The sequence below is a fragment of the Protopterus annectens genome, chromosome 8.part0 (genome assembly GCF_019279795.1).
Source record: "Protopterus annectens isolate FY-2018-M chromosome 8.part0, PAN1.0, whole genome shotgun sequence".
In the NCBI taxonomy this organism is placed as follows: domain Eukaryota; kingdom Metazoa; phylum Chordata; order Ceratodontiformes; family Protopteridae; genus Protopterus; species Protopterus annectens.
In genome coordinates this window covers 1,447,049,974-1,447,062,382 of record NC_056741.1, presented here as the reverse complement: position 1 = coordinate 1,447,062,382, position 12,409 = coordinate 1,447,049,974, and the positions used below count along the sequence as shown (strand labels likewise).

The 12,409-nt window shown below is 37.1% G+C and overlaps 1 protein-coding gene across 2 annotated transcripts in view; it reads right to left on the bottom strand.

The window, feature by feature from the left end:
• The window catches only part of MCAM (melanoma cell adhesion molecule), a 508,421-nt gene that overhangs the window by 133,502 nt on the left and 362,510 nt on the right, over nt 1–12,409 (bottom strand). For both annotated transcript variants that reach the window (XM_044081049.1, XM_044081050.1), the window contains exon 9: nt 11,535–11,653. In XM_044081049.1, the coding sequence (XP_043936984.1) occupies nt 11,535–11,653 (119 nt within the window). The remainder of the gene's footprint in view (nt 1–11,534; nt 11,654–12,409) is intronic.

The window sequence follows — 12,409 nt, the reverse complement described above, 5'->3', positions numbered from 1 at the left end:
ATCCTAATTCTCTCAATTGCACCACAGGGAAAACCTCTTCCATCTGTATAAGTAGGATTTCCTTGTGACAGGCTTCCTAGCTTCCTTAAGTATGGTCATCATGTCCTCAGTGAGTTGGTGCCTGAAAGGAGTATAACATTTGTACAACACAACCTGCCCAAATACACCCTTCAATTAAACAATTACATTTAAACAATATAATAAAACAATCAATTAATCAAATTAGATAGATATCTCTAATTAATTTAATTATTTAACCCATTAGGAGTTAAAGTATCAAATTTTAAAATATATGTTGACTCCTTTACCAGCAACTGATTTTTCAAGTCATATTCATCATATGTATCAATTTTTTTCTAAAATAGTACCCTTAAGATCCCCACTATTGCCATTATGATATTTATTAAAATGTGCAACTAAAGCACTTTCCTTTTTGTTTCTAATTATATCCCTAGCATGCTCCAATAAACATACTTTAAAGGGTCTCTTGGTTTCACCTATATACATTGTTTACAAGAACATTTCAGGGCATAAATAATGCCCCCTGTGTTACAACAAAAAATCTTCCTAACTTCGAAAAAGCGTCCATTAATTTTTTAAAAACTCTTACTAATAAAATTGCATGTTTTGCATTTTCCATATGGTTTAGTACCTAATTCACTTAAATTCTTCCTACCCCTCCTATAAGACATAATAGGAACCCCTAATTTGTCAGCAAATCCATCATCTAACCTAACAATATATCTCCAATAAAAAATAACATGTTTTTAAGTATACTACTAAAGCCACTGAATGTTGTAATAAAGTATATACTTTTTCTTTGACAATTGTATCTTTTTACATATATCCTACCCACTGATTGTTGTGCTTCTATGTTAAAAATATATTCAGTAAGAAATTTATCCCAACATTCTTCCAACATTTGCATGTTATAACCTCTCATTTTAAACATATTAATAGTATTAACCATTTCTTTTCTATAATCAATTTCATTATTACATAATCTTATATACGTATAAATTCTCCAAAAGGTATAGAGCTAATAGTGTGCGGAGGGTGACAGCTCTCGGCCTTTACATAATTTGACTCATTTTCAAATTTCCTATGAACTCTAGTACGAATTCTTTCATTGTCACTACCATCCAAGTATACATAAAGAAAAGGGACACTTTTACCCACCTTTAAACCATCAAATTCCAATCCATATCTGTTGTTCCCCAGCATGTGTACAAACCCTTCTATTTCCTTTTCACCTCCCTCACACAAAAAAAATCAAGTCATCTATAAATCTATAATATAGGATGACATACTTATGAAAAATTCACTTCTGTATACATACTCATTTTCAAACAGACCCATGCTTAAATTGGCATATGAGGGGGCAAAAGATGTCCCCATTGCTGTGCCCTGTTTCTGTCTGAACAGATTTCTCCAAACATGAAAAAGTTATTTTTAAGACAGAAGTGCAATAATTCTATTACAAATTCATTTGCTGGACTTTCTCCCAGGAAAATTTTCACTGCTTCCAGCCCAAACTGGTGACTAATATTTGTGTATAGACTTTTAACATTGAGTGCGATCCAATATTTATTAGGACCCACTGGATAGTTTTAATTTTATTTAAAAAGTCAAATACATCCTGAATATAGGCTGGCAACGGCTGTACTTTAGGTAAAAAGTAAGAATGCAAACATTGACCTATCTTAGACAAAAAATATTGTCTCCCTGACAAAATAGGATGACCAGGTGGGTCATAAACTGACTTGTGAATCTTAGGGAGACAGTAAAAATAGGACATTTTGTATCCTGACACTCCAAACTTTTTCTTCTCATCTTTGTCAGAAAAATATCCCAACCTTCTACATTTAGTTATTAACTACAAATATTCCTCAACTGATTGTGTATACATACTCATCTGTACTTTTTCATATGTTGTTTCATGTTATAATTGTTTGTTACACATGTTAATATACTGACCATAATTCATGATGACTAGCTTATTGCCTTTATCCGCAGGTTTAAAAATGATGTCATGTCTAACACTTCTCTTGTTAAATTAAACTCAACATTTTTAAATTCAGTATACTCTTGTTCTATAGCAAACTGTAACATATTATAAAAATGTTGTATCCCCTAATGCAAAAAAGGAGGGAGAAAGTCACTTTTATATGTAATTTTGCTAGTGTTAAACAGTGTATATGCATTTACATTTACATCTGCGTCTGACTGTCACGAGTAAAAACTATCGTCTGACTCCTCAGAATTAACATCACAATTTACAACAGAATCAGTCACAAAACCAACATTTTCAAAAAAACATTTCAAATGTAATTTTCTTATAAATTTAAATAAATCAGTTTTAATCTCATGAAGCCTGGGAACAACTGTAGGTACATACTTAAGACCGCAATTCAACACTGCAGATTCTATATTGTTTAAATCATACCCTGATAAGTTAACAATATAGTTATCACAGTCATTTGTAAATGGTATTGGACCATTTACCTTTTTTAGAATACTGTTGAGATTATCCATCCCTTGTCCATTCATAATGAGTTTCTCTTGGACATTTTCCCCCTTGTGGACCTCCTGTTGGGCCATGTTGGTGTCCCCGAAATGTCCACTAAATTTCCCTTGTTGTTGTGCATGGGGTAAATGTGGAAAGTCCTCATCGACATCATATAGAGCTTCTACTGACGAACTGGCATCTTCTGAGGTAGAAAATGAGGTATTTGACTGATAACCTTTGTGAATTTCACTATCCTGAAAGTGAACCCGTCTGGTTAATTTCTTCCAGTTGGTTCATGATAGGAAAGCTCTACCCCTATCATAATCACACAGGTCATGCAACAATTTGTTTTTCTTTCTCTCTATAACATCCCGTTCGTAAGACTTGAGTTTATTATTGATGTCACATAAAATTTGCCCAGATCATCTGAACTTAAACTTGAACTAAGGGAAAGACAGGTTTTCTTAATTTGCTCACTTAGTTCAACTCCTAATGGGTTAAATAATGAAATTAATTGGATATATCTTATCTAATTTGATTAAGTGATTGTTTTATTATATTGTTTACATGTAATTGTTTAATTGAAGGGTGTATTTAGGTAGGTTGTGTTGTACAAATGTTATACTCCTTGAAGGCTTGTTACAGCTGAGACGTCAGAGTATACTTTTTAATAAACTATAGTGTTGGATCATCAGTTGGTGGTTTTATCCTTGAACCTTTAGGCCTCATGAGTGCATCCCTCAAGCTAGGTCTTAAGTATCCATGGCTGGGGTCAGATTGTAGAGTTCCTGTTTGAAGGGCATCCCTTGGCTCTGTTTGACTGGGTGGACCACCATTATAGCTATTTGGAAATAAATGTTTTACAGGATTCATCTCCACCAGGGATTGTGAGTGGTGGATCCAGGTGCTTCCTTAGTACCATTGGAGTTTTCTCATAGGCATTCTTTTTCAATGGGAACATTAGAATTGTGAAGTCCATGAACCATAGTGCCCTCTGGAATTCCCTGTATGTAACTATTATCTCTTGTGTTATCTGATGAAAGTACTGGGCCACAGACTACATCTTATGTTGAGGGAGGTACATTCTGTAGTTGCTGGTATCTGGTAAGGACGCAAAGAGTACCACATCTTCAGAAGAGGTGATATTTGACTTGCTGGTGTTGGAAAAAAATGCAGGTTTTGAAAGCAGTCCATTACAAACTACAGAGCCCTCTCCACCTCCCCCTGGGATACTGCTTGAATAAAGTAGTTGTCCAGATATGGGTAATGTGAATGCCCTTGCTTCTGCAGTATGCAAACTTGTAAAAACCCTGGGTATAGTAGGTTGTTTGAAGGGCAAGGCGTTAAGCTGAAAAGGAATCTCACACTTCCAGCTTCAGAAAGCACCTGTGGTTATTGTGAAATGCTATATGAAAATGGGCATCTCTGAGGTTCAGGCTAGCCATCGGGGCTTAAGGGAATTGGAGCAGTAAGAGGGCTTGCAACATCAGCATTTTGAATTTTGGAACCTCAAGGTACACATTTCGTCTTGACGTGTCTAGGATGAGCTACAGCAGACTCTCTTTTCTAGAGTCTAGGAAAAGTTTTGAGTAGAATCCCCCTTTTCTGCTACTATTTTGTGATAGGTTTCATTACTGTTAGTTGTAAAACCTCCTGTTGGATGGCGGGGGGGGTGGCAGATGCAGTTGACCCCTTGGTAAGGATACAATGCCTGGCATCTTTATTTTTTTATATGAACCACAGCTTGTAACCCTGAGAAATATGTTGCAGCACCCATTTGTTTTTTGTGATGCTTTCCTGGTTTCTCATGCACTCTTACCCTTTGTACTATCTCTGGGTTGGGAGGGCTTGGTAGGAGACAAGGCTGAGGTTTTTTGGGGTGCTACTGGGGAAGGAGAAGACTCATGCAGTTATGACTGCTTCCTAGTGGTATAGGGGCTTGGGGCTCCCAGGCTTCCTCTTTTGGTCTCTCTGTTATTTTATTTTTATGTTACACTTGTCCTTTTTACCCTTTACCTTTTTCATTACATGTGGTAGTAAGTCTAAATTATGATAGGAAATTCAAGTCAGACAGCAACAGTAATACATATGAAGAACATTCGCCGACACTGGGTGGTTTTAAATGATTCCTCAGGAAGTCTTTATTTGAACTTGCTCATGTCTAAATGATCTTCATTTTCTCCAGTCAATTGATCCCTCGAGATGTCTTTATTTGAAATTGCTTATGATTAAGTCTCTTTTTCACCCAGTCGCTATCTTATCAAATTACCTTATTCATATTTAGTATTTTTATCTTTCTGCTTTTATTATTTTATATTAGCATTTTAACTTTATTGTATAGTGCTTAGGTTCAAGCACTTAATAAATATGAAATTGAACTTGGAAAATACATAAAAAGTTTACACCTTTAACAGACTGAATAGATCTTCCACCGTTTTTAAGAGGAGCAACAAACATCTAAAGCCTAGGCATGAATGAACTTTAACAAGCCCTATAATAGGTAATCCCAAGGGCTTTCTACACTTTTTACTCACAATCAACAACTGAGTCAGCTGATAACATCTCAATTAAAGTTAACAATAAGTAACCCATGAGTACACTCTGTCATATAAAATAATACAGCACAGACCACCAATCCATAACATAATGAAGGTTTATTGAACAGGAGGAAAAATAACAGTATAGATTATTACTGTATACAGAAGGGAATCAACAAAAAATGTATGAAGGACTTTATCAGTTAGCCCCACAAAGAAAAAAAAAACTGTCTATTATACCAATGTAAGACAGTTTTAAGGGCTTTTCAAACAGATTTTTTTATTTCTTGATTCCTAGTGGAAGATGCCTTTAGGTTATTCTAGAAAGTCTTTGCACCAGCACACTCTCCAGAACCACTCTTGCAGACATAAATTCCTCTTGAATCAAGAAGTCAACTTCTCTGACTAACAGAGCTATAATCCTCCTTTCATATACCATTTTAATGGAATAATTATAATAATTGCTTAGTAACAGGAAAGCTAAAATAAAACTGTAATACTTTCAGGAATCCCTGGTATATAGTGCTGGTGCAAATGACTAATATCCTCTATGTGAGATGGGAGGGGTAAAGAGTTTGGATCTTTTTTAGTGTCTTTAGGGCACACTATATTGTGCCTAGTGCCACCCCCCAATCCACGTCATCTTTCTTTTCTTTTTTTTCTAAGCATCTTTAAGGCACAATGTTAAGAGTACTCCTTGGTGTCCAGTATTCCTCAGTTATTTTAAGAAACTACCATGAAACCTTTCAGCATGGTTTTATATGTTACAGACCATAAGTCTCCAGCTTAACTTTTACATAAAAATAAGCCTAGGCTACAAGGTTACCGGTGGATATACCCAGAGCTGTCTAAGGTGTTCCACAGCATTTCACACACACAGGAAAATAAATTTAAATGCACTTGGTATGAATTTATATCTCCTGTTGTAAACTAAAAATTGGCTAAAAGATTATCAGTTCTTGTCTGGTTAGATTGCGAGACACATTTTCAATATAAAATAGCCTTTGATGCTGCTGCCTAGAGATCTGTGTAGGGACCATTTCTTTTAATGTTTTTATGTCACCTCTAAGTCATGACCTTGATATTTGGTGTTCCAAGTTTGCAAATCACTTTAGATTCTAATTGTTTCTAGAGCTTTGACACCTTTGTTCTATTAATAATGGAATCATGTTTAATATAATGAAATGTTCAGTCATTCATTATGGGACAAATAAGACAGAAGTACCCCTATGCCATTAAAAGCCAAATACTTGGCTCATTCACCTGTTATTGTGATTTAGGCATATTGTCAAAAAAATTAACTTTCAGGCTAAGACAAAAGTTAATTATGAGGAGGTGTTGTCATATAATGAGAAAAATCTTAAATGCAGTTAACTGAAGACATGCAAAGGTTCTAGTACCCCTGTACAAGTCAGTTATTAAATATAAAGCTTTTTTGCACTTACTTCATAACTGATATAAAAAGAAAAAAAGCTTGGAGAGAATCCAGATATGCTTCATCAAATGTATCAAAGGCATCAAGTCCTTGAATTATTCCAGCAGAATACAACACCTTCAGTTATATTCTGTCTAAAGTAGACTATAAAAGGGTCATCTGTTCACAGTTTTCTAAATGAACAACAATACACATAATGCTTGCCAGAGTTTAACATTTAATCAGCATCCCTTTAATACCTGAAACTATAGCAAATGTATTTGTAATACATGAAGGCTGCTGATTACACTTCAAATCTGGCAAAAAAGATAAACTTTGCAACATACCTTTCTGATGTATGACCATAGCTATAACATATGTGAAAACTGGTAGAGATGGGTGAAGGCTGCCAGCCTAGCCAAACAGAATTGTGCAGATAATTCTATCATTTGTAAATATGAATGCTGAACTTAAAACAGTATGGCAACATTGCCATCTGCTGTAAAGAAAGCTAAGTCAAGCATTTCTTGTTGGTCCTTTAAAATTAAAATTATTTCATCACTGCTTTTGATGTTTTACAAGTCGGCACCAGTCCGGCTAGATGAAGGCGTCCTGCCTATTGTTTTAAGGCTAAAGTTAATGACCAGAATTTACATGTGGAATATCCTTTATTGCTCTAAGTGTAAAAGAATGTAAATGCAGTTTCTGTCAGCCTGGGAACACCAGGAAGGTGTAAAAGATAATGTAATGTTTAGCAGAACTGGAGTTTCAATTTAAATAGTGAGAACCAGAGATTATTATGCATTTTTGTCTGACTATCCAACTCAGCACTGCCTTATGCTCTCTTTATGTAAGTAGTATATTAGAACTGTGTTTTCTCCTAGAAGTAGCTAGGAATTAGAAAAGATTAGACTAAGTGTTTTTCCGTTATGTCAGAACTGTATTACTGATTTATTTTAAGTATTTCTGTGTGATCTCTGAACTTTTGACTAGCACTGTATAGTAGAAAGTATTGTCTTCTGGTTTTAATTATTTATTATTAAATATTTTAAAACCTTTTAACTGTGGCTGGTTTGTGTAGAGATAATTTAAGCTCTTTAGAGTACTTGTATGCCTTTGGTAAAACTGTACATAGCCACTCTAATAAGCCTTGACTGTAGTCACACTTACCAATTGGATAATAATATTGCACAGTAATAATTGGACACACTTTTAAGGGCATTTGAGTAGCTGATAATTATTAGTGGGTGGTGGCAGCTGGTACTAGCATATAGTCTGGGAAAAAGGGGCACAGCTGGAGAACCTGTGCCAGCCTTCCCCAGAAGTGTCTGTGTGGTTTTGTAAACTCTTATCTCAGAGTATGTGTGTCAGCTACTTGGGCAGGGACATGAACAACTGGTTAGACAGAGAGGGTGCTGGAGATTTTAGCTTGCCCACTAGGCTGAGATCTGGACCCTATAGCTGTGCCAGTGGGGAGTCTTATTGGGGACCTGGAGAGCAAGGGAGTGACCAGCCCCAGACTGACTGTGATCTCTGTGTACTCTTAAGGGAAATTGCACTTTACTGTGTGTATTTGTTATCCTTTCCTCTCATATATGAGATGCCCTCTCTGGTGTTAGTGGTGAGGATTGAGGCTCCTTGATTGCTGGGCCAGGGCACGGGCATCACAACATACTTGTAGTGTGTGGAGCATGGTAATTATGCTCAGATACCTGTAAAAAGACACATTATTTAAGTGCTAATATAGCATAAGGCCTGTTTAACTTGTTAAGGTTGGGTTTTGCACTAGGCAGTCAAATCTGCCAGTACTAGTCAGCAAAAGGCAGCGGCAAAATAAAAACAGATTTGTTTCTGGCTGTTGTCTATATGCTGGTAATGTGTCCCTGACTTATAAACTTGGAAAGCTACCAGAATAACAAGTTTTGTGTTAGCCTGCATTTTCTGAAGAATATGGATTCTAAAATGCAAATGTCTGCCTTATGCAGGGAGCCTAAAGTCGTTTCCCTCTACTCAGTCTTCTATAGATTGCCTGGCTTATAATGCACCCAAAAACACCAGACTTATGAATTTCATGCATATCTGTAAAGTAAACAGTGACAGAAATACGAGGTTTAAGGACCTGAAGTTTGCTTGTGAATTAAAAACATGCTGAAGAGATGGTATGTGTCCCAGACTCTGCACCTCCTATATAACAGGCTTCCTATCCATATGAAGCGGAGTTCATCTATTACTCAATTTAAATGCAGTCTAGACCACTGGACGGGGAACAGAAAATTTACACCAGACCTGGCACCCATGTCCCTTATGGACAGAGGTAGCTTATAAATGCCTGGACCTCAATGTCCTACTTGGATACAGGATGTCATTATTCTTTTGGGAAAACTTGGCTAGGCTTAAAAAGGTCCACAGGGTCATTAGCCTAGTAACAATCTACGAATCTAAGAATATGTATTAATCATCAGTGATTTGTCAAAAACACACAAATTTTATGAGAAACAGACTAAAAATATGAGGCAAAAATCCCAGTTGAGAGATATGGAAAGTGAGTGCAAACATGATGGACTGTGTTACACTGTCTGAGAGCACTTGCTAAGTGTTTTACGTCTTTGAAAGCTGGAAAAATCCTTAGCACTTTTTTCTTTTTTCTGTAACCAGTAGTACATGGAGCAGATAAAGCTCCGTCATTACAAAGAATCCTTACTTATGTGTTCTCAACATGGATGCCAAGATTAAAGCTCTCAAGGTGAATTTATTGGCATCCATATCTTGAGCACATAATAAGCAGGGACCTACTCACAATCTACTAGATTATGGCAACCTTCATTAATGCACAGGCGCACAGACAGCAGCCACCACAGTATTGCATCGGCAAAAACTACTGACAGCTTTAAAAGTTGTGATGCACTTTGCATTGTTACACAAAAAACAAAAGTGAGGCAAAGTGAAGTGTCTAACAGATTTTAAAGCTGCCTCTTGATGAGAAGCAGAAGTTACTGTGTGGCAGCACTAAATGTATTACAGTTTTCAGATTTGTAAAATATTGTGCTCCTACACTTTATTTATTTATTTTACATTTGTTGACCGGGAAAGTCTGACTGGGTGTATGCCCATTTTCAGAGGAGGCCTGAGGAGAAAAGCTCCATATATTCAGACATATGAGACTTACATAATATAAGAGTAAAATCTAGCATATCAGATGAAAAAAGAAACAGTATAATTATAGTAAAGACACAGTACAACAGGAGAAATGACCTATATGTCAGAGTATAATATCACAAGGAAGGCTCTATATATTCAGACAAGCAAAATTTCACATAATATAAGAGTATAATCTAACATTTCAGAGGAAAAAAAAAACAACGTATTTACAGCAAAGACACAGTCTGACAGGTAATGACATATGTCAGAGTATAATAACAATATAAGGTTCAAGACATTTGCCTAGTAATATTAATTTCTCACATAGAGAAAAGAGTAAACATCGTACTGCAATCATCTGCTAGTTAAAGGATATGAAATAGTAATGAAATACTGATAACCTGTTGACAGCTAATAGTAGAGCTGGCAGATAATTAGTGGCACAGGAGAAAGGGGGGGGGTTAGTTGGGGTATAAGAAGGACATAGCCAGTGAGATTTTAGGTGCGCTTTAAGAGCATTTTTGAAGAGACTGCTAGAAGGGAGGGAAGTTATGGCAGTGGGAAGTGAGTTCCAGATTTTGGATATGGAGTAGGAGAATAGCGCTTCCCCTGCAGAGTTGTTGGGTTTGGTGACTTGGAGTAGATTTTTGTTGTAGGAGCGAAGGGGTCTGGAGGATTGGTAGGGTTGGAGAAGTGTATGAAGTGAGGAAATTTTAAGAGGGTGGTTTACAAGTTTATGAGCAAAGATAAGTTGGGTTAGGTGTAGGAGTTGAGGGAGCTCAAGCCAGTCTAGATTTCTAAGGGAGACACAGTGGTGACTGTGGTGGGAGACCCCTGATGCAAATTTTGCAGTTTTATTGTAGCAGGCTTCAAGTTTCTTTAGGTCTGATTGTCGAAGATTTGTGAGTATGGGTGATGCATAGAGTAGGGTTGAGATTAGTTGGGAAGTTGCGGTAGAGATTCTGGCTGGTTTAGTTAGTTATTGTTGGTTTCTATACAAAGCACCCATTTTTTTGTGGACTTTTTTATTGTGAGTGATATGTTTGTTTGTTTGTGTCTTTCGGCTTTTCCCGGTTAGGGGTCGCAACAGCGCAACTCCCGTCCACTAATGATTGGCAGTAGAGTTTTACGTACTGGCTTGCCAGGCCTAACGCACAACCTTCAATGAAGGAACGCCCATTCACGCATGTCGCCACACAGAAGACGCTCTAACTGAGAACTGAACAGGCAATGTCTAACTGTGAGGCGACAACGCTACTGCAGCACCACCACCGCAGTACATTGTGAGTGATATGTGAGTGTCAAATTTTAATTTGTTGTCAATCTGTACATCAAGCAGCTTAACTTTTTTACACATTCACTTGTAATGTATCGGGACAGCCAAAACCCCTCGTGTATTAACAGGAATTATGATCCGGTCACTGACCAAACTCCAGTTTGATATGTGTTTTCTGCATAATACATTTATTCACAAACTGAATATTTTGAATTTATTTCCTGAGCAGCTAAAAAATGGATCATAATTAGTGACGGGTGTTAATTTCACATGGTCGCTGAAGCAAGCTATGCATTAGTACCACTCAGCGCTTATGAACAAAAGTTAGCAAACAGTATATTCAACCTGCATGTAACAGAAACTGGTAACTCACAACAGCTTGTACATTGCAGGTTACTAGTTAAGTCTATGTACAAAATAGGAAGGCATCCAACAATTTCTAGAGAAATGTTTAGATCCAAGCTAAGTTTCAATAAATGATTTTAACTCACAAGGTACTGTTGTTTTCAACCATACAATGCAGCACACAAATGAAGCAAATGAGCAAAATACACCCTGTTAAAAAAGTGTGTCCCATCTTAAACACTAACGCAGGTACATTTTTCTTAAAATAACTGTCATCTGTTACCTTGTGCCACACTAAGTATGTCTGCTCCTCACCTTTTTTTTCCAAATAACAGATGTCTTTTGAGATCCGAGCGCATTACAGTAGATAGTCAGGTTTCCCCCCAACATCACGTCTGTAGGCTTTTCTGGAGTCAACATTACTTCACTCAGATCTGAAAATAACAAAGAGATGGCAAATCAGTAGAGTTCTTGTTTGATGAATTACTAAGAGTATCTGCACAAAATGTTCTCAGTAGAAAGGTAGGCAAATGCCCACCAGGAAAAAGGACCATTTTTCTTATGAAGTAAAAATGTACATGGCTGGAGTTGTGGCATAGAGAGACAATGCCTGAACTAGGACCCAGCCAACCTTGCTTTGGGTAGTGTCCCTGGCAATGGAGAAGTCTAGATATGGAGGGAGAGGAGTGAAATGACATTGCCTGCTTGCCTCTGCCAAGTAGTAGACTGAAGGGTATTTTGCAGGTAGAGTTCCCTACTAATGAATCTCTGGTGGACACTGGGAACCAACAGGGGTGGTCTGCTCAAGGATCTGTATCACTCACGAGTGTGGGTGATGACCTCATACTGCAATATATACTTGGCCCACCCCCATGCTTACACAGCATGCAGAACAGTCATGATTCAAACAAGGAAAAATCCTCTGAAGACTCTATACCTTATGCTGCACCATGACTGCAGTGGCAGACAGATGGCTGGCAGGCAACAGGAGCTGAAAAATGCAGCAGACCCCCCCCCCAAAGAATCTATATAGAAAAAAATAGGGAATGGAAGGGTGGGTACCCATACTGCCACATTAATCCTTTTCAAGTCTTCAGGGTTCTCTTCAATGTGTACCTCAAAGTCATGTAGATATTCGGATAGAAAAGCCAATATTTTTTTGGTGACATTAGACAAGCAATGGAAACGAA